The sequence below is a fragment of the Acanthopagrus latus genome, chromosome 9 (assembly GCF_904848185.1).
Source record: "Acanthopagrus latus isolate v.2019 chromosome 9, fAcaLat1.1, whole genome shotgun sequence".
In the NCBI taxonomy this organism is placed as follows: Eukaryota; Metazoa; Chordata; class Actinopteri; order Spariformes; family Sparidae; genus Acanthopagrus; species Acanthopagrus latus.
In genome coordinates, this window is record NC_051047.1 from 22,558,856 (window position 1) to 22,586,607 (window position 27,752).

The 27,752-nt window shown below is 41.7% G+C and overlaps 2 protein-coding genes across 2 annotated transcripts; one reads left to right on the forward strand and one right to left on the reverse strand.

Moving 5' to 3' along the window:
* Positions 1-6,505: 6,505 nt before the first annotated feature.
* Positions 6,506-14,862, reverse strand: LOC119025591 (melanoregulin-like). The gene is made up of 6 exons (XM_037109290.1): positions 14,469-14,862; positions 11,115-11,421; positions 10,779-11,025; positions 7,400-7,490; positions 7,132-7,298; positions 6,506-6,706 (listed from the first exon to the last, which is right to left on the reverse strand). The coding sequence occupies exons 2-6, from the start codon at positions 11,189-11,191 to the stop codon at positions 6,629-6,631; spliced, it is 660 nt and encodes a 219-aa protein (XP_036965185.1). The 5' UTR covers positions 11,192-11,421; positions 14,469-14,862; the 3' UTR covers positions 6,506-6,628.
* LOC119025590 (carboxypeptidase O-like) lies at positions 11,814-17,191 on the forward strand. The gene is made up of 11 exons (XM_037109289.1): positions 11,814-12,031; positions 12,577-12,640; positions 13,221-13,322; positions 13,901-14,011; positions 14,085-14,201; positions 14,880-14,973; positions 15,494-15,586; positions 15,840-15,949; positions 16,306-16,390; positions 16,688-16,768; positions 16,854-17,191. Exons 1-11 carry the CDS (start codon positions 11,952-11,954, stop codon positions 17,045-17,047), a joined length of 1,131 nt encoding a protein of 376 aa, XP_036965184.1. The 5' UTR covers positions 11,814-11,951; the 3' UTR covers positions 17,048-17,191.
* Positions 17,192-27,752: the final 10,561 nt, after the last annotated feature.

Here is a 27,752-nt window from a genome sequence, read left to right on the forward strand (position 1 = left end):
GTTTATATTCTTGTGTTGCAATCACAAAATTGTTTCCACGTGTGGGACTTCGAATGCACATCTGAAAAAAGCTCATTGCGAATGAACATTCCCGTGAGAAAATGTGAAGTCTTAGTCTACTTGTGTCAGTTTTTCCCCGTGGTATCGGACGTAGCATCGAATATCAATATTTTTCATGGTATTGTGCCAAAGTTAAAAACAGTAACTACTTGTGTGGACGTTTTGTCAAGATGCCTTGTTCACATTTGACATTTATTTTATGGAAATTGTTCAGTTGCATGTGAAAATGTGGGGAAAAGTGGACTTCAGATGTGAAGAGGCAAATGTCATGCGATTTCATGTGTTTTCTTGTGATTTCTTGCAGTTTCTTGTGATTTCATGTGCCTTGTTTTGTTTCCGCATGGGGAGGTTCCGATTTTCATGTGGAAAAAGTCAATCAACTATGAAAGGATGTAATTCACGTGTGAAAATGTACATTCATGTATGGAAATAGTCACAAAAATGTGACATTATTTTCATTTCACATGTGAAAATAGCCAAGTAGCCAGTGTTACATTTTCAGGAAAGGTCTTGAAGGCAACATATTTTGTCATCCGGACGACACTTTGCATTCTTCCGCATGGGGTGGTAAGAATGTAGGCAGGAAATTTGCACAAAGGCAACACAAACAAAAACTGAACCTGACCTAAAAAGAGCTGGGGCTACTACTGTTGCAGGGATGTGGTCTGACAAGGATCAGACAACAGTCATTCATTAAAAATGAAATAAGAATTTACAGAAAATGTGCTATATTGTGATATTAATGTGAAACGACCTGCATCACGATAGGAGATCCTGGTCTCATCACACAGCCCTGTGCTCATATAGATGAGCTTTCTCCATCCTTGTTCACAGAAGTATTTATATTTGCCAAATGTAAACCTCAACCTTCAACAGCGCTCCGCCCAAACCGTGCCTCCAGCACCACAAGCAGGTGATAACACACTCGATCCTCGTCACACAAGCCTCCTAGAACTGCTCCGGAGGGTTTAACACCATGTTTTCTCCCCATAAATCCGTCTGGAGATGCCCCAAAAATGAAAACAAACATTTAATTCCATCTGCACGCTATCATTTCTTTTAGCTGTAATAATAACACTTGTCGACCGCGATCGATTTTGTAATGGATACGTCCAAATCTGACGCTATCATTTGTGGAAGGAAGGGAAACACACACACACACACACACACACACACACACACACACACACAAGCAGACCCACATGTGGAAGTGACTTTCGGGCAGGTTGGGGGTAAGTGCATGGCCCCAACAGCTGCGTGAGACAACGCAAGCATCCAAAACCACATCAGTGAATGCTGTAACACACACACACGTACACACAGCTGCGTCTGGGTGCATCGCTCGCTGCCGTGTTAACGTCCAGCTCACGTTAATGAGACGTAGGTGTTCTTATCCTGTTGCAATCAGTTGTCTGGGATCACAGAAGGCTTATGAAAACATCCATTACCTACAAAGCACCTAGAGATCCTCACAGTAACAATACGCAGTCATGCCGTCCAAAGTCTCCTGTGGATCTAATCATGTTCGATTTGTGGGAAGTAAATCAGGATGCTTCCAGAGCATCGGTGGACTTGTGTAATTACTGATGACCACAGACATGCTGTGGAACACACCCTGCCCTGCCCAACGGCTTGCTCAACCCATCTGTGGTGTGTGCATATGTGTGTGCGCGCGTTTGTGTGTTTTGCATTATTTATTTCTTTTTTTCCGCCTGAGCTGAGAAAGCAAGAACGGCAGTGATTTCATGGACAACATGCTTTCCATGTCTGTGGTGTCAGTTATACACTTCATCTTCATGTGTTAGTCCAACAGCAACTTAGATTTTTTACAGAAATGCTTTATAACAAAAAAAAAAAAAAGGCAGATTACAGCCTCTCTTGAGCTGGTGTCATGAAGTTGACATGATGCAAATGGTACTCTGGTTAGAAACAGTGAAATTGTCTCTGGAACTGTAAATCTAGACGAGGTCAAAGTAGTTTTGAATTCAGAAAAACAATAATTAACAAAGGCATTGTTAAATGTAATTACTTCTGCCTCACAGTAATGCAGTTTTAATTGCCTTGACCACAGCTTTAAATCTAACTCCTCGTCTCTTGCAGGCGATATTAAAACTGCAGTTCGGAGAGGTTTTGACTTGAAAGCGACACAATAATGTTGTCTTTCCTGAGCAGACTCTTGACTTCTGACCCTCTGTCGGGAGTCGAAGGGGTCAGCACACCGCGGCCCTGGTTTATTTGCCTGGTTCTCCAAACATCCGCGACAAATTACTGCGTGTGCATGATGTGTGTGCATGTGCGTTAACGTGTGTGTGTGTGTGTGTGCATGGGTGTAACACTGTCTTATCATAAATTACTCTGTGAGATAAACAGTGGAGGCTCGAGAGGGGTTAAAACGGGCTATTCTGCAAATGGTTAAAGCCTGTTGGAGTGAGCTAAAGGTAAACACTTTGAACCTGTATGGCTTCATTTTGTTTCAGTCAAGTGTTTCTGTACAATACTGAACAAATGACATTACAATATGTGTAAGAAAGCATCCAAATTTACATGGTTTGATGACAGATGCTGTTGTAATATTGTGTCATTATCTACTCCGCCCCATCCTGACAGAAAGTCAGCTGAAGATTCGTAGTCCACAAAACACTTCTTGAGCTTCACAGCGAGGCATTTTCCTAAACAACTCAAGTAGACAAGGACTTGTTTCAAAAATGAAAGGGAATTAAACAAAAACAAAAATAAAATGGCTCCATACAGCTCACCAATAGTCCAAGTCTCCAGGAGCCCCGAGATCCCAAACTGACTGATCGGTCAAGCTTATGAAAACACCTCAGACGGTGTGCATGCCAAAGCTTTAGCATCGTAGTTACAGTGAAGATTTCAGCTTTAAAAAGAGTGGGAAAACAACATATTTAAACATTTTAGGCTCATAATTCAAGCAAGTGTAATCTTAATTTGTCCTCAGCTGAAGCTACTCTGAAACAGAGTCTACAGCCGTGTTAGCAGCTCCTCAGGCTGTACTTAAGTGTAGCAGTGCTTTGTGCTAAATGTTAGCCAGTGTGCTATCAGGGTGACAAAAGCAACGCTAAAACATTGATGGCATTCACAGTTTCTATCTCAGATTACTGTGTTAGCAAGTATTTGTATATTAGTTTTGGTCAATAAGCTTCAGTCTGAGCCGACCAGCTATCACTAACATTCATGGACGCTACCGTCACTAAAAGTTAGTCAAATATACTCTGTACTTCAAGTCAGAGTTAACTGTGACTCACAAAATCAGACAGATTATGTCTCAGTAACTGAATTACTGTCAGTCTATATACATTAAGATGCATCAGTAGTCGTAAGTGGTCCAGTGTGTGATGTGAGAGCATGTTGAGCGTTTCTTCAGACATAAGAAGACATAAGAAGTGTTAATGGAACACAGTGGTCAAGATTACTGATTACAACCATGTTTAGTCTCCGAGGGAATGACCAAATAAGTATGTAGTCACTGTTATGAGTCGATTGAGCCATAGATTTAATAATTTGTTATTTTAAGTCAACTGTATCCAAGAGGCGCTCCACAGATCATCATTACACACTCTGGACATTCAACTAAACCATTAGTCACCGTGGCAAAGAGCTTCGTATCTGGATGTAAACATGGAGGACACCGACCTCGTGAGTCATTAGAGATGAAAGATTTTAATGAAGGACAGCAGGTCTGTGTTTATTAGTCCTGACACACACACACACGTAAGGGAGCGGCTGGCGATATGGAGGGAAGAGCGCTGGGAAAGAAATGCTGCTTTTGAGACAGTTAGAGGAGAACATCGACGGCTGTTTCGTGCCCGTGTGGTGAATCTGCAACAGTACAGTAGCAAGCAGCTCACTTTCTCACTTTCTCCAAAAAAGTTCCGATATTTAACTCACATGATGGATTTTAAACACGTTCTCATCTCACCACACTGATCTGAAGTTACTTTCTTCACATAAATACATGGGGAACATTTTTATTCATCGTTTTTCACAGTTTGAGGTTCAGTTGCATTTTCCTTTGATGGATTTCTCAAAAAAACTGTGATGCATTTGGATGAAAACACAGCGAATGTGTTCATCACGAAGCTTTAGAGGTTCTGGAAGATGGATTTTGTCACCATTGACGGAAAGATGCATGCTGGCTGTTTCCCCCTGATTCCAGTATTTAAAGCTAAGCTAACCTCTGTACCATCATATCTGACTAACTAACAGCAATCAGTGTTGTCGATCTTGTCATCCAAATCTCAGCAAGGAGGTTTGTCTCTGTAGAATCTGATGAAAACACAACAGTGTGAAAAAGTTGATTTGAAAAAATATACATAAAGAGAGAGTAAAGATGGGGAGAAGTAAAAAAATGCAAGAGTTTATTTAGACATAGCTTCACCATGAGTGAATGTCGAGAAAACCGTGGGTCACCACTCAGGCTGTGTGTGTGTGTGTGTGTGTGTGTGTGTGTGTGTGTGTGTGTGTGTGTGTGTGTGTGTTTGGATGGACTACGCCCCGCTGGAGACTCTCATAAAATATTTGACCACCAGCAGGAGTCACAGTCTGAATGACCGTCATCATCATCATCATCCCTGCTGTGTTCTCTGCCCACTGACTGGCCTTTGGCAGTGTGTCCAAACACACACACACACACACACACACACACACACACACACACACACACACACACACACACACGATGATAGTCTACTCTTTCTTTTTTGCCCTCCATCATTAAACACAATCACCGTGTTAATCATTCCCTTCTTTCCGTCTGTCAGATTGACTCTCTCTGGGCCTGGAGGAGTATTTCACTGAAAGTCTAAAGAATGATGTCAGCATCACTCGACCTAAAATGCACACACACATATGCACACACACGCACACAGTTGTATAATGAGAAAAAGGTGCAAGGAGCACAATGCCTCTCGGAGCTGCCAGACCATTGGTCCGGCTCCAAAACTGCTCCCCTCCCCCAGCGTCCCCCCTCTTTTAGTTCCACATCTGTTTCCCAAACTTGGAAAGGGGGCCTTGGCGAGAGTAATATCTGGGTCAGAGTACACACACACTCTCTCTCTCCTCCTGTGTGCATGTGCATGAACGTGTGCACGATGCAGCACACTTATCAACGGCATGAAGACCGTCTTACACTCTTTGAACTGGCAGATAGCGCAGCGTCCCACATGGGCGTGTGCAGCTGTGAGTGCGGATTCAAAAGTGGCTTTGAGTGGAAGCCAAGATGAGACGTTATCATCTGCATCCTGCACAGAGCTCCAAGAGAGGGAGGCTCAGAAAACCAAGACAGGGAAATTTAATTAGTGAAGTTTATTCTTACTACCCTCTTTTTTTTTTTTTTTACTTTTAACTAAAAATAGTTTCAACTCCGCCACCTTCACACTAAAACTGCATTGTGATGCCATCAGAGGTGTTAAAGTATGATCCATAGATTTCTAAATCTCTGACTGAACAACTTAATTTTCTGTCTTTTTTACATTTTCTGAGGGATCAAACATCATGAGTTAAATGATACGATCAAGTTTTTTCATTCTCTTTTTTTTCTGCCAATTTAACCCGCAGAATGAACAACTCAATGTTGCCACCTGTTGGACAAACACAAGAAGTGTGACTGAGACTGACTGACGGGGCGCCTCCTGGAGTGAGCAGTTTTTATTTCAGTGACAAGGTGAGCATGAAGCAACCACATATCACACAAAAAGTTACTGATATTGTTATCATCTATAGTCCTTTACAACGATGGTGTTAAAGATGTTTGTGGTGATGTAAGAAAGAGGAAAATGGATTGTATAGTATTTGATACAGACACACAGAGTACATCCTGAAACCTGCAGAGGTTTTCTTACCTTTTTGAAACTTGTCATCTATTTACCGAAGCATAAAAAAACACAAAAAACACTTTTCAACAAAATGCATCTCCACCTGTAGCACAACCAGCCCAGTCACTTTCAAATTGCAAAGTCCAGTTTTGTGTAGGCCCGTCCTTTCCACTACGTTCTGTCTCGAACAGATGAGTCCAAATACCATAAAAAACATCAGGTGACTCAGTATAAAGAGGGAAAAGGTCCAAGAAGGATAAAGTTTGGAGTTCATAAATGGAATTTCATCCAGGAGACACTTGTTCTTGTCCCATGTGAAACCAAAAGTCAGCGTAACGTCATCTTTTCGGTAGGCTGGTGTTTTTGCGTAAACGTCACCGAAATGAGACCGTTCCAGTAACCTGACCATGGATCTGCAGAAGTTCATGAGAAGGATCAAGTGTGCCTGGAACTGGACTTGAGCGCTGCACTCGGTTAGAAAGTCTGAAGTCAATGCAATACGAGCGAAACTTCTGCCTTTAAAAAAAAAAGTACTGAATTAAAAAACAAAATGCTTACAAAGTGTTTGAGCTGAATAACACATTTTACAAACTCACCAACAAGAAGTGGAATAAAATGACGTCAATCAACAGATGTTTTAATTTGGTTCTACAACTTAAATGAACGTTAGTGTTGTAAAGATCTGTATCCGTCAACTTCGCTCAGCCTTCGTGTCATCGTCTTCTTCCCGTCTCTCAGCCCACTTTTTTGGGATATTTTTCTTTGGCCAGTCTGACAAAGTCCTCAGCGCTGTCCAGCGACACCAGGCGGTCCTGAGAGGAGAAGATGGAGGCAGATGAGAAGCGGGATGAGAATAAATAAAACACATTAGATGGCGGATGGCAGACGGAGAGATGAAACGACGACACGGGGGGAGATAACGGATGAGAGTTGGGGGAAGCGAGGCCGACTTGAATATGAGATCATGTGAAGGCTTACTGTACTTAAAGAGAAGCTTTGTAAGAGCAAAAGTTCCCAATTAAATCTACCAAGATAGACACAGAGCTGCTCCTTCTTCTGTTTTATTAACTTATATGGTTGGAATTTCCTGACGAGCCAAAATAGGTCACTTCTGAAGTTCACCTGAAAGCTTTTCTGTCATCAGTTGTTTATATACTGTTGATCATGTTATTTTGTCAAAGCATCACGTGCTGTGTGTGTGTGTGTGTGTGTGTGTGTATGTACAGTATCTATGTACCATGACGTAGAGGTATCGGCTCTGGTGTCCAGTTTCTGGAGGAAACAGGCATGTGTGGTCCAGCAGCTGTTTCAACAGCTCCGTGGCTTTGTTGAAGTGCTCCTGATCTCGACTGAAGCCGCTCTGTCTGTTCACGCACAGCAAGGCGTCCACCTCGCACTGGTAACCTGCGGAGAGATGGAGGGGAAGATCACACGCGGTGGCGAGTGGAAGCGGATGTCGGAGCTGAGAGGAGATGAGCAAATATTAACTGAACAGGGCGCCTCACCGAGCTGCAGCAGGATTTTCCTCCATCGAGATCGGACTTCTCGCCGGGTGTAGCGCAGAGTGTAGATGTCATAATTCAGCTTCTCCCATTCCTGTAAGCAAATATGATGTTAAGCAAACATTATATATCACATAACAGGTCTTGGATTGGATGAAGCTATTGGAGAGGCTTGACGTGGGAAGAGGAGAGAGAATATAGTCAATAACCTTATACACAGAAAAACACAAAATTCATGTAAAACAACAGAAAAAAAACTATTAGTTAGACTTTAATTCTTATGAGAGCACATATTTAGTGCAATGTATCAATAGTCACTGCTGCTTAAAGGGTAACTCCACCAATTTTACACATTAAGGTGTGTTTACAGGTCTTGTGGTGCACTACTGCATATGTGGAGCAAGTCTTATAAAGCCTTTTGTGGCTCCAGAATAAGCTGCATGTAATGTGCTGAACTGCCTACAGAGATGTCTTCCAGTGGCTGGTGCATTGTGGGGATTGAAGGCACCTTGTTTTGAAAAGCAGTCCATTGGTTTTTAATCATTATGGACAGTTAAATACAATAGCAGAACCAGAGTGTTTTTGATTCCACACTCTCATCCTCCTTTTTCAGAGTCTCGTGCCTACGTTATCCACAATGCAACGTAGCCACTGGAGGCAATATGTCAGATTCCATTCAGTTTTCTCTGGAGCTACCAAACAGAACCTTTTTCACATATGCAGTAGCACTCCCTAAAACCTGTTACCAGACCTTAATGTGGAAAACCAAGGACTTCCTCAATATGGACGGCGGAGAGTGAGCTGTAATTGATCGTTTTGTTTCACAGGTGAGCACGGTAATTTGAATATGTAAACACAATCTAGAGGACAAGAAGGAGGATAGTAAAGCATTCTAACCATTTTTCCCATCAAGAATTTTTTATCATTCTTAGTCGTTGTTGTTGTTGTTTGGTGACCCGACTTCAACCTGAGCAGAAGTCTAATCAGCCACAACAAGTGAAAACACCTGCCTGGATGTGCAGTCTATAGTAATATACTCTTTTTTTGTTTGTTTGTTTCAAGCAGGGCACCCTGACACGTCACAGGTGTTAATAATACAATTAATGATGGCTGAATTCAAATGAGCAGCTTCAGCTTCAGGGTTGTGCTGTTGTTCATGCTGGGTCCTCATCCTGGTTCACTGAGACGTTTAGAGAGAAGACAGCCGTGGTTAGTGGTGTTGGTAACACCTGAGCTTTTCCTGCTGTGTGCCTGATGTTAAAACTGTGCAGATTTTCTCACTGAACAAAGAATCTCGCAGAGCGTTCGCTGACCCTCAGCTGTATTCGCTTTGCTGATTGTCTTCGTCAGTCTTTTTGGCTTAATATTAAAAACAGTCTCACAGCATGATCGGGATGGTTCAGTGAATATTCCCTTTGAATGGCCAGCCAGGCCACTGGCCTACATTGCTATTAAGGAATTCATTAACACAATGTGCCCACTGTGTCGTGCAGCCTGTCTATTCTCATCACTAAGGCTGTTTGTCACATGTTCACCAGACTCTGGTCTGAGACTGCAGTCACTTAACTGAGCTGCAATCCTGACATGTCGAGGGGAAAAAAAACCTCCTGAGCTTGTTACTTCTGCTCATAAATGTCATGAAAATGTGAATATCAACTTAAATTAATGAATCATTCTTTGGTTTTTCTGTCATTTCCAGACTTCTAATCAATTGCACTCCCACAAAATGATCAATGATCTACAGAGGCTCTTATTTTATTTTGAAATATTGAGTTTAAACCTAAAGTACTGCAGGGATCCTTCAAAGTTAACTTTATACAACACAGACACTGTAACTCTCCAGTAAACAACATGTAAGTTACTGTCAGAGGAACGAGGTCACTGAGTAAATTAAGTAACATGTCAACTGCTAGACAAATGCACAATTATAATCCCACTGACCTTTGACCTCTTGACACTGACCTTTAATAATCACTTAAACAACCCGTCAAAAGTCTGATTTCCTTAAACAATGACACTGAAAGACCTCGTACCTACAGGTCAGTCCCTTCAAAATGTTTAATTCAATCAAGTCTACTCCAAAATCTTAAAAAAATCAAATGTTAAAAACATTTTCTTAATCTGCATCAAATGTTACTCCCTCACAGATGCCACTAAGGTAAATAAAGTAAATACACCTGACTGTTTTCATCAAGATCCATATATTATTTCCTGATTGTGAATGTTAATGAAAGTCTTGGCATCTTGAAGAAAGTGAGAAAAAAAATCCTGGATTTATCCATTATGTACAGATGGGCAACATAAGTTAATGATGTCTATTCTTGGCTGACACCCATCCTCTTCAAGGTGAGCAGTTTTTGTGTAATCCTGCTGACAAATCAAATTATATCAATTTGATATATATACATATATATAGCCCAAATCCCAATGACCTGCCTTAGTGGGCTTTACAGTTTATACAGTGAACATCATCCTCTGTCCTCTGAAACTCGATTCCACCAACAAACTAACCGACAAACAGGCTACTTAGCAAATTATCATTATCTGTTTTACTCCTTCTTTATACAGCATCGCTTCTTTTATGAAATCAGGTCACGTCTTTTGGATCCCTCAGTTTCTTCTAAACTCACATTACCGTCAAACTTCACCTCTGGCTCACTTTCCTCAAAGATTCTTGCAACAGCAACTTCTGTTTTTCTCGTGTAAGCTTTCTGAAATTCAGTTATTTTCAGAATCCAGGTCGAGTTCATTTACAGTCGACATGAACGTGAGTCAAAGGCTTCTTTGAGAGCCACCTATGTGTGTCCTCTCCTCTGATTAGATAATTACGTTACAGAGCTGCAGGGGAACAGATAAGGAGACCAGATTGAATTACTGAATTATTGTGTTGGAGTGCATGTGCGACCTCTCTAAGAGAATCCAAGAAAAACAGTGAGAAACCGATCCGACTGAATAGATTATCTAACGAGGGGATGTTATCTGATTCTTCTGAACAGTTGTGACACAAACAATCGAAAAGATGCAAAACTGAGAATTTTGTTGCGTTTTCGGCATCCAGTTTCTAATCTTACCGAAGTTCACGGTTGCGTGTGCTTACAGACGTTCAGCTGTGGTGCACTCAGTAGCTTTAAAGCTCCACATTAACACTAATAAGATTATTAGATTAGAAAATGAAATGGCAAACTACTATTATCAAACTGTGTGTGCTGTGTCCTGTGGGGATTTATTGCTGATGTACAGAAGACATTTAATTTTCAGGAATTTAAGGAGTAGCGTTAAAAAAATGCCAATAACTGAGATCTCCTGCTGCATTTTCTGTGTCTGCTGTCTCCTCTCTCTTCTCTGCTCTGCATCTCATTCAGCATCACACTTTTCCTCTCACCTCTGTTGCCTTGTCAGCCTGGTCTCTCATGTTGATGAAATCCTGCAGCTTTCCCTCGGATCCTCGCCTGATTGAAGCCTCGCGGGCTCTGCTGATGGTGGCCAGCGGATACGAGGTGGTCCTCTGGCTCGGCTTCTTGCTCCTTGTCGGAGGCTGGGGCCCAAAAATGCTCTCCCAGTTTGTGTCGCTGTCGCTGGACTCGCTGGATGCAGGCTCCGGTTGTCTGGAAGCCGACGAGGTGCGCATGCTGGAGGATGGAAAAGGGGATGTTGTGATTACGAAACTCATCAAGTGGAGTTTGATTAAAAAAAAGCAGGATTTAATTTTGTGTCTCACCGTAAAATTGCGCTCTTCTCTTCCCTGTTGTGTCTCAGATAGTACCGGCAGCAGCAGATGGTAAAATTGGCACCCATTGGCCCTTTCCCCCCCCAAAAAAACGTTCCAATAATCAAAATAAATCCTCCCTGACAAAATCCCCCAAACAATCACACCTCCTCCTGCTGTGTTTCCTCCAGAATCCCCAGGAAAACTAAATATTTTCAAGCTGATGTGTCAGTGAAGACTAGAAATCCATCCGAATGTCTGAACTTAACGCGCCCGTCCCCCTTTTCTCTGGGCCTGTCCTGGCCTGAATTAGAGCCTCCTGTCAATTACATTATCCACGTGAGTCCAGACAGGAGACAACAACAACAACACACACAGGCACACACACACACACAGGACAGTTCAGGGATGAATGGTACTTTTATTCAGCAACTCCTGATGGTGCAGAATGCAGCAGGAAGGCTTTCTAGCTCTTTCTCTCTCTGTGTCACTGTGTCTGTGTCCATGCTTGCAGGAGGAGAAGTGCTCGGTAAAGACAAACACTGATAAAGCAGACAGCTGTAGGTCCCTGTAATATGAGCGGCTGTATAATTTTAGTGACACTTCATAAAAGGTAATACATCACTGATCTATCATTGGCTCCCTTGTAAGCCATGTGGGCCTGTAAAAAAAACAAAAAATAAAAAAAAAAAACAGGAACGCTCTTTATGTCACCATGAAGACGGGATCGTTAGAGATCCAAGGTCACCTGGCTGAACAGAAGTGTCAGACAGCGGTGCAGGTGCTGCAGGAGCAGGTACGACTGTGAGAAGAGCAGTGACTCCACCGAGTCTCAGTGACAACAAGCAAATGGAGAAAAAGCCACTTCAGTTTTGGAAACTAGGTTTGTCCCTGCTGATTTTAAGCAGCGTTTTAGAGACGTCGAGCAGGTGAGTTGGGTTGATTTTTGATCTTGAAGTGACTACAAGTAGCTCTTAAGTGTTTTAAATGACCTGTAACAGCAAATGAAATCAAAAGCGAAAAGGCTGCTATTTTTTATATAGCTATTATTAATGCCTGTGGTCAGATCTGATCACATAATCACATCTAAATTCTCATATAAATACAGGATCCATCTGTCACTCGCTTCCAAACCAAATGAACGCGCAGCAAAGATGTTTACAACAGCAGTTGATTTGTCAAATGGGGTCGCTAGAGTCAACAAAAACTTGTCTGTAATGTTCAGAATTAGCTTGGGCAGCTTTAAACTTAAGAACAGATCCTGTTGCAAATGTTTCTCCTCTGTGATGTTGAGTTGTTGAGAATGTATTTGTGGCGTCGCCGTACGTACTCGCAACTCTACAGCTGGCATCGTAAATTTAGTGTTGACTGTTTCACTGTGAAACTAAATGATGATTTTTCATGAAGTTATTTTTTGGGGATATAATGCAAAATAGACATACATTCATATTCCTCTCTTTTCTAAAACTGCCAGGTTGGTGGAGGGTTTGGAATTGACAGGAAGTTATGACTACACCAAATATCACCCCATGGACGAGGTGGGAATTTTTTTTTTTACTACGATGTTTCCAACCCACCAAATTTCCAGAACTAATGTTTATAATGTACGTTTCTGCAAACCACAGATATGTTGAAACTTAATGTTCCTTTAGGTCAACTTTCATTGTATCTTGTATCAAAAACCACTTGGTTAGGGTTAGGCAAAGATCTCTTTTTTCAAAATACCTGTTTTGGTCTTAATTTTTTGCCATAAACACAACTGGAGAATGTCCAGACGTCTCCTTGGAAATACCCATCAAATGTTGAAACGCAGTCTTGAACTGCGGTCACTGGCTTGGCATCTTCACCACCATCCACTCCAACTCCAGATAAGAGAGTCACGACGTAAAAACATGTAATGTGAACGATGTGATGTGACACGTTTTGTAGACATGCATTGTGGCACCAAGCCTATCATGTACAACTGTCAATGTATCAGCGGTTTGCAGATACGTTACCGTCACCATTTCAGTCTGGGCTGATTTACACTCTCATTGTTGCAGATAACAGATGGACAGTGGCCAAAGACAACTATAAATAGCAATATGAAAATGAATCATCACACTGATTATATTGCAGATATACAAGTGGATGGAAGATGTGGAGCGAGCGAACCCCGAGCTGATCTCCTCCGCTGTGTATGGAAACACTACTGAGGGAAGAGACATCACACTGCTGAAGGTCTTCAACACATTTCTTTTTTACCTCACCGTGATAAACAATAGTGAACACTTCTTCGCATGTTAAACTGCAGTAATTAACATTGGAAGTGGCTTGCTCACTACATATGTGAAAGGCAAGCAGTGATTCCCCAGCTGCAAAATGCAAGAAACAATGCTGTAATGATACTTTAAATGAAAATAGTGAGACTGATTACTCTGGATCAGAGACCAAATTTCCAGCAGCAAAATAAAAACATCTCATTAAATCAGGAGGTAAAACGGCACACTCGCTGCCCTCGAGATGTGAAACCAATCTTAGTCTTATTCAATAATTATTTACAAACCTCCCGTCGCTCCCATCTGACACCCGGCAGAGGATATAAAAGATGTTCTGATCTTTCACTCAACCTGCCTCACCTGCTTCTCCCTCAGTTACTTATTTCAGAGGGTTCGGTGTTTGGCAAAGACAGCCAAGACCAAGGATACACATCCACTTGACTGATGTTTAGCTCTTTTTATGGTTAATTACACTATTGTACCGCTGTAACTTCGACTGTATTTTAAATCCAACACTTGGTCATCGCTGTGCGTCTGCAGTTGGGACTAAAAACCTCAGCTGTCTCAGAGAAGAAGGTCATCTGGATGGACTGTGGTATCCACGCTCGGGAGTGGATCGCGCCCGCCTTCTGCCAGTGGTTTGTCAAAGAGGTTTGTACACTCACACATAACGTCATCGATAGAGATCTTTACCGATAGCTTATGAACTTCCTCTTCTGTTCAGATCGCCAACTCGTACAAAACCGATAAGAAGCTGCAGCAGATCCTGCAGAACGTTGACGTCTACGTAACCCCTGTGATCAATGTGGACGGATACGAGTTCACCTGGTCCAATGAAACCGTGAGTGCTTCTTCTGAATCGTAGTTCTGTGTATTCAGCTCAGCAGGTTCACAGAAAACACCGTTCAATTTGGCAAGTACATCGGTGGGAGTTCTCCGTTTTGTGTTTACTTAATGATAGGATTAAAATTACTGCGTGTCATCAGGCGGGATACAATGTTGGCACTGATACGTTCACATTCGCTTGTGTCACAGGCCGCCTATCATATTAACACACTATAAAACTTGTGATATCACAGTTATATTACATGTTTACAACCTGACTTACATCAGCAGGTGGAGGGGATGATGGTGGCGAAGTGACAGGCGGGAAGGCTGCCAAGCTAATGACAGCCAATGGATATTTTAAAGAATATCCTCGGGACAGTTTCCAGCTGTGACAGTTTGGGCAAACATCTGATATTATAGATGGGAAGGTGGGAAATCTCCAGCTGTGCTTGTCACAACCAAAACAAGTATTTCAAACCAGAATGCGATCTAGACAAATGGTTTTCGTGCTTGAACTTTACCAGACTATAAAAAATGAACCCCATAGAAACAAAAAGCCCCAACGTATCCGTAGTTTGAAGAAATGCACCCTGCCAACATTTATTGGGTTGATTCTGTAACCATCAGTCCACAATCTTCTCCGACCCACCTGCTCGGCCTCTCACTGTGCCTGTGTGTTGTCTTGATGCAGAACCGTCTGTGGAGGAAGTCTCGTTCAGCACCTCCTGCAGGCAACGACTGTTACGGTGTCGACCTCAACCGAAACTTTAAGGCCAACTGGGGAAGTGAGTTTGCACCACAGTGTGACTTATTAGCTCTCATGCTAGTAACTCTTCTGTGTGGAATTAAAACATTTCTGACTTGCACACCTTTTATTGGACGTATGAAGAAATGTCATAATCGAAGAGTTGTTGAATCAGTATATTTTCTGCACTCTGTAGCACAAACTGGAACACATTAAATCCACAGGGGATCAATATCAGTGTGTCATTTATTACTGTTGTAATTTCACACTTTTAAAATGTGTGTATTCTGGTTGGGAACATAAACATCTCTAAGGCTTAAAAGTTAATTGAAGCTGACGTGAGTTCCAGTCGCACAGTGCAACTGAGTATTACGGTGTCAGTCCGTATGACACGGTTCGAGCCCCCCGACATTTACAGCGTTGGTTCTCACAAGACTTTTTCCTATGAATTCATATTAGGTAATTATTTTTGACACAGTAAAGGAAATTTAATTCAAACATAAACCTGATATGTTATTATCGTTGTGTACAGTTTGTGTGTATGTGCTTTCTTTCCTCAGCGGTTGGCGTGTCCTTTGACAGCTGCTCGAGCACGTACTGTGGGACATCAGCCGGGTCAGAACCAGAGGCTACAGCTGTGATGGACTTCGTAGGTAAGTGTAGCGTTTACGGCATTACATGAAAAATAAAACAATTAAAAAGAAGGAAAAGTAGTTATTATTGTTAATGTTTCATGAATTACACATACATGTTTGTTTCTTGTCTAAGAATGGAAGATTAAAAATAAGTGTGTGTCTTATTGTGCTGGTTATTCATGTAAAATATATACAAATCCTGAAATGTAAAAGCTTCTGTTTAAAGAAACTAATGTTGGCATGTCATATTAGTCATTCTGTCTCTCTGTAGGCAGCATGGCTAACAAGACTCTGTGCTTCCTCACCATCCACTCTGCTGGGCAGCTTATACTCTTGCCTTATGGCCACCCTGAGATCTCGGCACCCAACTACGATGAACTGGTGAGTGTGTGTGCTTCTATAGATTTGTTGTGCAGTGGTAAGCAATGCGCCTTTAGATACAAGATACACAGCTTTTAAGAGGTGCAATATGTAAGAACTGGCCACCGATCGTTTTTTGACCAGGACAGGTTTGTGCTAGCAGTAGATATCTCTACAATATACATCTAGTACGTTTTTGGTAGCTTTCAACTAAAATTTGTACATATTGCACCTTTAACAACATTGTTGAATAGCCTTGGATTTATAGTAAAAGCTAAAATTTTGTAATGTCCTACTTTTTAATTTAGATCAGAACAATTAGATCAGGTGTTAGAGCAAAACTGGTTGTATTTTCACCATTTTCGTGACCTGTGCAGGTTTCAGTCGGTGAGGCAGCAGCGGCAGAAATGAAAAAGCTGCATGGGATGGACTACACTGTAGGGACGTCTCCACAAATCCTGTGTAAGACATCTGTCTTCTGTCTTTAGTTTGCAATTTAATGCTGCGACAACGGTCTGGTTAGGTTTCGGGCACTCCTACCAATTAGACAAGGTCATGTTTTGTCTCACCTGATTCTTTTGCCACAAACAAGGACAGAAATTGGCCCAACGTCTCGTCAAAAATATGAGTTTTTCAGCTGCCAATTGTTCTGACATGATAAAATGACAACCTTGTAAGTTCTTCCTCCTTGCCTGAGGAAGATTGAAGCTTTCTTGTTTTATCCACTCAAATGAAGTTTATTCTCTCCTCAACCTTCAGATCCAAACTCAGGCTCGAGCCGTGACTGGGCTCGTCTCATTGGCATCCCGTTCTCTTACACCTTTGAGCTGAGAGACAAAGGTGAGTTTGACTTTTTTGGCCTCCACACAGCCAAACACTATGCACTGGGTTTAACTTGGTAATACACCACTGATTGATCCTCCAGGTGAGTTCAGCCACTTGTTACCAGAGGATCAGATCCAGCCGGCCTGCGAGGAGGCCTTCGCTGGAGCGCTCTCCATCATCACATATGTCCACGACAAGGCCTTCAACAGTGGCGTCCTCCCCAACGCCGCTGTTGCTCTGACAATCTGGAGCACCGTGATGGCTGTGTCTCTCAACACAGGTGTGCTGGTGTAAATAAATACAAGTTTGTACCACAAATTAGCTGATAGAAGAAGACACTGGACATCTCTACTCGATTTTGACATCTATCTGGACAACATATGTTTTTGAGTTTTCATTAATCACATTTATAACTATTAAACTGTATTATAAAGGCCAGAAGTCCTCAGTGCATATGTAAAAACATTATTACCCCGAATTTCTTTTCTTTTTTTTCCCCAAGTAAACATTCATTTTCAGTGCGACTTAATGTTGTTCCTGCTTCTCGCAGCAGGGGGCAGTATCGCCCCATTTTCTGCTCCACACCCTCTAGTCGATGCAGGTCCAGACACATGTCAGAGCTCAATTATTCCTTAAGCTGTGTCATGTGGCTGGAGGACTTTTCACATCTGATTCTGTTCCATTGCGACATCAAGATGTTTCGGTCGTCATAAAGCCAGAGAAGCATGGATTTTGTTGCTTTAAATTCCCACATCCATGAAAAACACTTCCAACAACGCTTAAGCTATTGTGCTTAATTAAACCATGTTATACTCCATTTATCTTCTTTTGAATACGAGATCAAATCAGACTTGATGTGAGAGAAAGGGCTGAAGTTAAGTAACGCAGCAGCCATCACACAACAGAACACAACAACACTAGGAATGATCTGACACAGAGAAAGGGAAACTTCTGACTTAAAGAAACAGGTGACTGATTAACTAATGAAACTCAGGTGTGCACAGAGAGAGGGCGGGAAAATGACAAAGACAGGAAGTAAAATATGACGAATGAGAAGAGAATCTTCAAAATAAGATCACTGAACTAAAATCCTGAACCAAGACCACAATTTCCTTGGAAGAATAGTGTAATCTTGAATCTCGGATATGATCAGAATCAAGATAAGACTCAAAACCAGGATAACTGTTTGCATGTGGACGCAGCCAGTGTCACAGTAATACACACTGGAGTGACGAGCAGTTGGTATTGAATTAAGATTAACCATAACAGCCTGACCTTCAACATTTTCACCATTAATATGCTTTTTCACACAGCAACTTGACTGTTAAAGGCAGCTTTTTATTTCGGGTTTTGTCTGAAGTTTAGCTCAGGTGACATTTAAAGGTGTGATAAGTGAATTTCTTCCTCTCAAATGTTGTTATTCGAGTTGTGTCTGAGCAGCTAGTGTCCTGTGCTGGGAGGATTACACCTCAGCACACAGCCGGTGGTAATTAGCCCCGGTTGGGTCCATTCATTGTCACAGCAACCTGAACTTGTTTGTCCCGACGTTCAGGGTCAAGACTTCCTGTCTTCCTCAGACCGCTCTTGCTTCTCTATAACAAAAGGTGTTGGCTTTCCTCTCACTCTTTTTTTAAATTTGATTTGACTTTTTAAGGTCCTGTTTCTACAAAAAAAAAAAAACAAAGTTCTTTGTTCAAGTGTGTTTTTTGTGTAGATGTAGTTTTCTGTTGAGAAGGAGAGATTTCCCCGCAAATCCTCAACTGTCGTCTCCCTGTCTCCCCCTCGGAGATTTATATTTCCAGAGTGTATCCTCCCCTGCTGCCCCTCAGACCACCCGTTATTCACACACACACACACAGACACACACACACACACACACAGGGACAGACACACAGTCATTGACAATGTGACATTGACATAGTGCAGTTGAATACCTTATGTGAGGGTGAGTGATGGACCACTCACCCTGATGGCTGCTCCCTAAAGGTACGTGTATGTGTTGTCGTGTATGTGTGTGTGTGTCTGTGTGTCTGTGTGTGTGTGTGTGTGTGTCTACACTGTATTTGAGCCACAGTGGAAACAGAATTATATTCCAGCTCACATAAAACCTCGACAGAACAGAAAGTCGGGTCAAACACCAGGGGACCGAGAGAATAATAAGCAGGAACACTGACACGCACACACATGCACACGCACACAGACACACACACACACACACATATACAACCCTTCTGGGAACAAACTATTCACTGCTCCATCACTTACACTCATGAAAGAGACTCACACATGACTGGGTGAGACACACACACACACATGAACGTAAGAACTGGGCAGGGATTCAGAGACACAGATTGAAGGTGATTATAATTCACAGTGAAGTCTGGCTCCTTCAGCTCATCCATCTACTTGTATGCATGTGTGTGTGTGTGTGTGTGTGTGTGTGTGTGTGTGTGTGTGTGTGTGTGTGTGTGAGTATGTGTGTGTGTGTGTGTGTGTGGCTCGGCTCTCATCAAGGTGGCAGGGGAAAACACACCGTGGACATATATATATCACGGAGATAGGGGAAGAAGAGAGGAGAGAGGAAAATCAAGCCGGCCCGTCGAGGAGGAGGAGGAGGAGGAGGAGGAGGAGGAGGAGGTGAATGAAGAATGGATGGAAGCGACAAAGAGAGGTGTGCAGGGAGAAAATAAGGAGAAGAGGAGGAGGAAGAGATGATGTAGAGCAACACATACAGCACGGTACAGTGTGTGCTTCAGGAAAACAAAATGTATTCACTCAAAGTAAACAGTAGGTCTTCCAAAAAGTGAAGCCACGTGAACATAACTTTCTTCGCTTCTCGAAGAAGGGAAATAATTATCTCCGTATCTCCATGCGAGTCACTCTGCGAATTTGTATTTCTGGTTAATTTAATCTTTTATCATTACACCGTCCACTGGAAGATCTTTTATTTCTCAGTGACTAGCAGGTGTCCATTAAAAATGCATGGTTTAACCGCCATTCATTAGCGGTTTGCGAGTCGAACCGAGACAAGGCTATAACTTTAAAAAGAAGTAATTAACGCAATCTGTCTCTTGCAAATGAAAATCTACATTCATAATCAATAAAACTCACCCCCTGCTCAAATCGATAAGTGCCACGGAGTTTAACGGCGACATTACAGCTTCACCCGCGTGTGTCGTGACCGATAGCTTGTGGTGACTGATGGTCACAAATGTTCCAGGCACGTGATTGATGTGTAACAGAAATACTGTACCAATGGTCAGCATCTCAGTTTTATCAGTTTTTACGCAGAAGCATGAAATGAAGTGCATTTAGAGACATTTAGATCAGCTTAGAGAAATATTCAACAGTCTGAAAATGGTCTCAAAGTTTCTAAAATATATGAAGAAATGAGCTTTCATCTACCGTTTCTGCAGACACATATCGAAAAAGATCCTGAGCCGCGAAGGGTGGCAGCTAACAGACGACGTCGATCTGATCTTTACTAAGTGTTTTTAAAGACTGAGCCCAGCCTTTTATTGAAAAGATAATTCAATAGCGCGCGGAGGTGAGACTTTTTAACCTATTTTTAGTCGTCTCTGACCCAGCCAAAGCTCATTAAATCACACCGGCGCAGTGATATCGGTGGAGACCCTCGAGCAATAGTTCAACGGACTATTCTAGTCTCCGATCAATATGGAAACAGTCGCTGAGGGACGCGTGTAACAGTGGCCGCTCCGCTTGATTTCATGCAGAGACGTTTTTGGGAAAAGATGAACGATAGAGAGTTTCACAGAATCCAGTGAGAGAGAAATGATAGTACATTTCCTGCAACGAAAAACCCTGCTGAAACGTTAATTATGGCCCGGCTAAAGGAAACGATAGTCAGATGTTTATTCAAGGCTTCGCAGTGTATTTTTAGGGTGAGACGATACGTGTAAACTCTCACAAACTCTCCATGAATCCCCCCACAGTGGCAGCCAGGGTGCAATTTTCTAGAAGTTCAAGGTTCAAAGAGGAGAAATCGTGTTGAGACTACGGCGAGAACCTTAACAGAGTTTGTCTGCTGCACACTAAATTCTATTTTTTTAAGCTCGGACTCGACTGGGACTTTTTTAGTGTTTGCACGTGTGCCACACACATTCAGAAGACGGATAGAAGTGTGTGTGAGAGGGCTCCTCTGCCGTGGACCCGTGACATATCTTTGCCACATCCTTTTATCGCTAATCAATGCAGATGACACCATTTCTTACACGCTGTCACCGACGATCAATGGGAATTATGCCATGCTTTTTAACTGTCGCTGCTAATCAATGAGGGTGGCGCCATCATCTGCATCCCCTGATCATTACATCTGGTGATCAATAACAGAGCCGGCTCCGGATGACACGGGATCATCGCACTTTGCAGTCCGCGATGATATGTAGATATGTCTGCGCGCGACGTGATGTGGAGCTGAAAGGCCGGCGGACAGACGGAGGGCGGAAACAGGCAGAAATTAAAACTCGGGCGAAGGTGGCTGGAAAGAATTTGACACAAGAGAGACACAAAGCTCAGGAAGTGGAGCGGCCATATTTAAAACCACCGCTCTGTGAAGGCTATCACAAGATGGCACGGCAGACAACACAACCTCCTCCTCCTTTCCTTCCTTCCTTCCTTCCTCGCTGTCTCTCTCATATCTGTCTGTGCATCATTGAAAAAGTGGGTTAAGACGTTTGTATTGTAAGTCTTTCCCAATCACCCTCTTCATATCATGATTGCAGTATTTTCTGATGAAGGTGGAACAGTTTTGTTTATTTTGTATGAGATGAGACTTTTTTTGATGGTACGTTTCTGCAAATCACAGATAGTTTCAAGTTTTAATGTGGCATACGTATCATATCAACATTTCTACAATACGTCTCATATCAAGTTAAGATTACATGTAATGAATCATATGTCACATTGAATAGTGGTGTCGTGACAGCTGTTATAAGCCACAACATGAACTCTCCCTTGTGGTTAAATCATACATAAAAGTACAAATTGAACCGAAATAAAATAAATAAAGTTGCAACATAAAGACATGTAAAGTTGTAGCTTGAGTTTGCAGAAATGTATATTGCCAACGTTTATCCTGGAGATTAGTTTGGTGGGGGTTGTAGTTGTAGTTAAATCTGAATTGGTGGGCCACTAGGAGGCAGTGCAACACAGTGTAAACAACATATTGTTACTTTATTGTTGTTGTTGTTGTTGTTTTGATGCCGTTGTAGTCGCCACCAACTCCTGAGAGAAATATGTGGGTCCAGTGTCAATGTGTTCACCGCTTTGTTCAGTTTTGGTCTGAAAATGTCTGGTCGGTGTGTTCCAGCTTTTATACTGAAAACATCTGCCCGCTGATTGTGGAAGTGACACTGTTGAGAGCAGCTAGAGTGGATCAGAACCATAAAGTTCTGGGCTGAAGACCAAAAGAGCTGAGAGATGCTGAGACTCTCCAGAGAGCTGGAGGAAACTTATTAGGTGCTGAGTCTTTGTGTGGGCTTTTTCTCAGCAAAGCTCGCTGAGTAATGAACTTACTCCCCGACAAAGGCTTTTCTTCATCATCGTTCTTTCACAATCAGATTTAAATCTATTATTGCAAAACAAACTTAAATAACGACCTGCCTCCAAGGTGCTTAGAGAGGGGAAAAAAGTCTACAGAGGTCAAAAAACTCCGGCAACACTTGCCGTATATAGAACAACTTTATAAGACCGGCGTGTCTTCAGCTTGTGGCCTTTATATGGGTGATACAGACTGATTCAGCATGACAAACTTTTTAGTGCACTGGGCTAAAATACAAGTTTGCTTGATTACATGTCATGTCCGCCGTTCAAACTCAGAGAGACAACCAAAAAAATGCATCATAATCTAACTCAACGCTACGCACTAAACAATGACAACCCCTGTGCCCTCATCCGCCGTGCTAAACAACCAAAGGTATCATCATTCACAATCCTTTCAAAATAAAAGCCTAAACAGGAAAAACACAGCAGATTATTCGGGTCTTTCACAGGTTTGTCTCCATGAGGAAACTTTCACATGAAACACAGTTATGTCATCGAATCAGAGCAGCTTTAACATGTCTGGTAAAATGCTAGAACGTCTAATTATTAGCTTTGTAAAACGTACAACCAGGGCCGCTTACAAAAAGATACCACTGTTAATAAACTCTGACCAAACTACACACACACAGTCCAGATGAAGCCGATAAACTGAACTTTTCAGTTTGAAACTCTAACTAAATAATAACTGTGGAGGTTTGATTTCACAAACTTATTTCAACTAAAGATTTAATGCTATTAAGACAAAGCGCTTGAGGATTCCCGGTAACTGTTTTTCTCTTCGTCCTCTAATCAGAGCTCATTAAGGCTAATCATGTAATAATTGTGGTTTCCTCTGCAACTTCATATGATAACGTTTAAGAAGCAGAGCGATGTTCAAGAGGAACAGGATATGTTGACGTGCAGACAGGGACTAGGTGTGGCGCTCCTGTAAAAACATGATTAATCGACTGTTTCTCTCGTCCCAGTTCTCACCAGTGACCATGTGAGCACAGGGGTGATTTATTTTATTTACTTAACCAGGATGAACTCTCCAGCCGGGGCCAGCTTTCTCTCTCTCTTTTTTTTTTTAGTTTAGACATTTCTCTCTGAGAAAATAACAGTTTAGCTTCTTCTGTATCCAAGTTTTCCCCTAAATCTTTGAGATGATTGATTATAGAATGTGAAATGTTTCCATTGATGCATCCTTCTGCTCAGGTAGCCAACAATCTTCCCAAAGTTATCTTAACCTCTGTGACTGACAACTCTTTTTCATCTATGAACAATTGCATCTCCTTGAACCTCAGACACAACTGTTGACCCAACATTCCCTACATGAGACAACTATAATAATATTTCACATCCGTTTCTCCTGCTCACACACCAGGAGGTAAAGCAACAGAGGGAGTAGGAGCCAGGAAGACGGATGCTGATGGAAAGCGAATGAGGAACATTTCAGCGGAATAGAAGGAGACAGACAAACAAACAGAGAGCACAGAGCAATCATGCCAGTCACAGACCATCACCAAGAGGTGACCAGGCCATCTGTGCCTCTGTGCGCCTGTACAATGGCTCGCCGTCAAAACAGGAAATAGCCAATATCGCACTAATACGCAGAGGAAAAACACAGAATGCCCTGATGGACGTCTCTAGTCTGGCACTATGTAGTGTTTGCGTGCTTGAATTTTGTCTGTGGTGCTTTAGTTTCTTTTTTTATCTGGCAGTCTCTGTGGGCTCCAACTTCATCGTTCTCTGAAACGGAGTGATCAAGACTCATTCTGAAATTAAAAACAACTTCTGTAACCTAAAGGTGCGATATGTAGGACCACCCGTTGAACTCATTCTCAAAACAAATAGAGGCCAGTATATTGCTCGTGTAACTGCTAACTGCTGCTAACTACAGTATAGCAGGGGTTAGCCTGTTAGCTCAGTTAGCCATGCAGCTATTTGTTCAGACTGTGAGATTGCCATACGGCGGAAGCGTTTGTGTTTGAACCGCTAGCACAAGAGCTCTAGATCAGGACGGGCACTAGCATGTTAGTATGTCACTATGTCAATAATGTCATTTCTTCACATTTTGTTGTTAATTTTTGTTAATTTTTGAATGTTTTCAACTAATGTTATCGTCTCCTGCACCTTTAGTCTTGCAGAGAATGACTTGATTCCTGGACGGAGTTTGAATGGTTTTTGTGAGGTGTAAACTTGGACTTAATTTTATTATCTTTGAAAATTGTGCACAAGTTTGGGTTTCATATGAGAAAGTAATACGCTCATGATGGATTGGATCTGTGGCTTTATAGATCTACATGTTGATTTATGGTGCTACTGGACTGTATAATGAGTGTGTGTGTGTCTGAAAGTCAGTTGTGTGTCTGTGTGCCAATGTTTGCATTAGTGTGAGCGTTTGTGTGTCATGACCTGACAGTTGATCATGAATAATGATGGTAATCAATAACTGCACAGATCCTTGGCCACTGTGGATGGCTGGAGGTTATCGACAAGAGACACACACACACACACACACACACACACACACACACACACACCACAATCTTCTTCCTCCCCTTTCAGAAACACTCCAGCCGTTTCTCTTAGTGTCTTTTTGAAGCAACAAAACAGATCCTGCAGGAGGCTGATTGTTTGAGCAGAGGAAGAGATTTGCAGCCACCTCCAGCACTGGCTCGCTGCTGTTATACCTTCATCCACCTCAGGGTGGCACTGTTAAACAGCAAACAGAGACAGCCATCAGGTGAGGCAGCATATCTGGATTACTTTTCTGCATAGTGTGTGGCGCTCTACTTTCTGCACAGGAAAGACGTAGACGAAGAGAAGCACAGGAGAAGCTGAGGAGTGTTAGCTCAACACTCCTCTCGATTTACAGAAGACACCATAATCTCTCAAGACCAGCTAGATCCCAAGATGGCAGCTGTTTGATTGACAGGTCATTTGAGCAGATGGGAGCTTCTATGCCCACCATAGATCCTACAACAGCCAAAAAGCAATCATGCAGACAAGAGACCCATTCTCTCCAGGCTCCGGGTGATTGATAGATCCTGTAGCCGGTGACATTTCAAATCCAGCAATATATAGTTTATATTAGTTTTTAAAGCCTTAACTTGAGAATTCTGCAAGTTTGTGTAGCTGTATGCTTTTATTTTTAAACAGGCTGTTTTTCCTGCAAATAACCTTTTTTGTTTTACATGTTTTGGAAATACAGGATGAATTTTTCCATAAGCCGCAATGTTAATTTTGAGCCAAAATTTCTGCTGAAGAGCAGACGGTACCTTTTCTCTCTCTCGCTTCTGTGCCTTCATTTCTCACTTTCCAGAAATAAAAACAACATGACCACGTTCAGCAACTCCTCCTCTCACTCACCATATAGATATTTCAGCTACAACCATTACAGTTTTCTTTCAAATCGTCAGAAATATAAACAACATCACTTCGTTTAACAATGTCTCCTGTTACTCATTAAATAAATATTTTGACCATAACCATTACAGTTTTTTCAAAGATCGCAGGAGTTTGTCAGGCGTTTTCCCATTCATCCTTATGGGGACATTTTCATCTTTGGCTCTGCTCCTGCTCCAGCATGTGTGAAACCATTTTAAGCTCTTTCTTCCTTTATCCTCTCACCTTTTCAACCCTTTCTCACCTTTTTAAGCTTGTTCTTCCCTCTTACTCTACAACTTTTTGGCCTTTTCAGTCTTTTTTCACATTTTTAAGCTCGTTCAGCCCTCTTTAGCTACAGCTTTTCAAACTTTTCAGATATTCATCTTCCTGCCTTTTCAACTCCTTCAAACATTCAACTTCATGTTCAGCTATGAAATTGTTACACTTTTAAACTCTTTCAGCCCTCTTCAACCTTCCTGTCTCTTCGTCTTCTTAAAATATTCATCTTTCTGTAATTTCAACTGCTTCAACCATTCCGCTTCCTGTGCAGCTATGGAACTGTTCAACTATCAATATGTTCAACTTTTTAAGCTCTTTCGGCCTTTAACTTTGCAACTTTTCCGGCTTTTCGACTTTTTCAACATTTCGCCAGGACGTTCAGCAGATTTCCAAGAGCGTTTCAGCCTTCAGCATTCACACTGTATTTTCGCAGGAAATACAATTTTTCTAGTTATTCCTGATTCCGTACGTTTTTCGGCACCTTTCTCCTCCTACAAATTTTGTGCTATAGAAACCATTCAAGTATCAAAATGTGCAGCTTTTTAAGGACATTATTGCTTGTGTTTTTCTTTTTTCTACCTTTTATACTCTTGGAAATATTCAGCTTTTTCTGCAAAATTTTGCCCATTCATCTTTATGGGTATTTTTTCAAATTTCATTCAGCTATAACTTCAGCATACGTTCAGCTATTGAAACCGTTCAACTATTAAAACGTTCAGCTTTTTAGGCTCTTCCAGCCTTGTAATTTTCAACTTTTCAACTTTTCAACTTTTTCAGAAATTTCGATTTTTCCTAAAAAAATGATTTTATAATGGGTGTGTATTGCGCCGGCTAGAGTGCGTGACATCATCAACTGCCGCAGCCCAGAGTGTAGAGCAGCACCAAAAACGGGAAAAAAATTCTCTTTAGCTTGATTTGGTTCCCACATCTTTTACTTGACATAGACAATATATGCATAGAAATGTAGGAAATCTTGTTGGCTTTCAGCTGATGGTCTTATTTCAGATGTGGGACTTACGGTTTTGGATTTAGAAGCCCGAGAGCGACAAGAAGTGAAACAGCTCTCCCATAAGCCGCAATGTTAATTTTGAGCCGAAATTTCTGGTGAAGAGCAGACGGTACCTGTTCTCTCTCGCGCGTTTGTGCCCTCATTTTTTTTAACCCCTTGAAAATATTCCGCTTCATGTTCAGCTATGGAACTGTTCAACTATCAATATGTTCAACTTTTCAAACTCTTTCGGCCTTTATCATCATCATCATCACAGTCATCATCATCATCATCACAGTTATCATCATCACCATCAACATCATCATCATCACCATTACAGTTATCATTGTCATCGTCATCATCATCATCCCAGTTATCATCATCATCATCATCATTACCATTATCATCATCATCATCTTCACAGTCATCATCGTCACAGTTCTCATCATCATCATCATCATCATCATCATCATTACCATTATCGTCGTCATCATCATCATCATCATCATCACAGTCATCATCGTCACAGTTATCATCATCATCATCATAATCATTACAGTTATCATCATCATCATCACAGTTATCATCATCATCATCAACATCATCATCATCATCATCATCATCACAGTCATTATCATCATCATCATCATCATAGTCATCATTATCATTATCATCATCATCATCATCACAGTCACCATCATCACCATCATCATCATTACAGTTATCATCGTCGTCATCATCATCATCACAGTCATCATCATCACAGTTATCATTATCATCATCATCATCATCATAGTCATC

Coding starts and splice junctions, on each gene's coding strand:
- LOC119025591 (XM_037109290.1), bottom strand. CDS start 11,191: ATGGGTGCCAATTTTACCATCTGCTGCTGCCGGTACTATCTGAGACAC. Junction 11,026..11,114: donor GAGAAGAGCGCAATTTTACG/GTGAGACACAAA, acceptor TCCATCCTCCAG/CATGCGCACCTCGTCGGCTT. Junction 6,707..7,131: donor GCCGATACCTCTACGTCATG/GTACATAGATAC, acceptor TTCTCCTCTCAG/GACCGCCTGGTGTCGCTGGA.
- LOC119025590 (XM_037109289.1), top strand. CDS start 11,952: ATGGAGAAAAAGCCACTTCAGTTTTGGAAACTAGGTTTGTCCCTGCTG. Junction 14,012..14,084: donor GCCAGTGGTTTGTCAAAGAG/GTTTGTACACTC, acceptor TCTTCTGTTCAG/ATCGCCAACTCGTACAAAAC. Junction 16,769..16,853: donor CTTTGAGCTGAGAGACAAAG/GTGAGTTTGACT, acceptor TTGATCCTCCAG/GTGAGTTCAGCCACTTGTTA.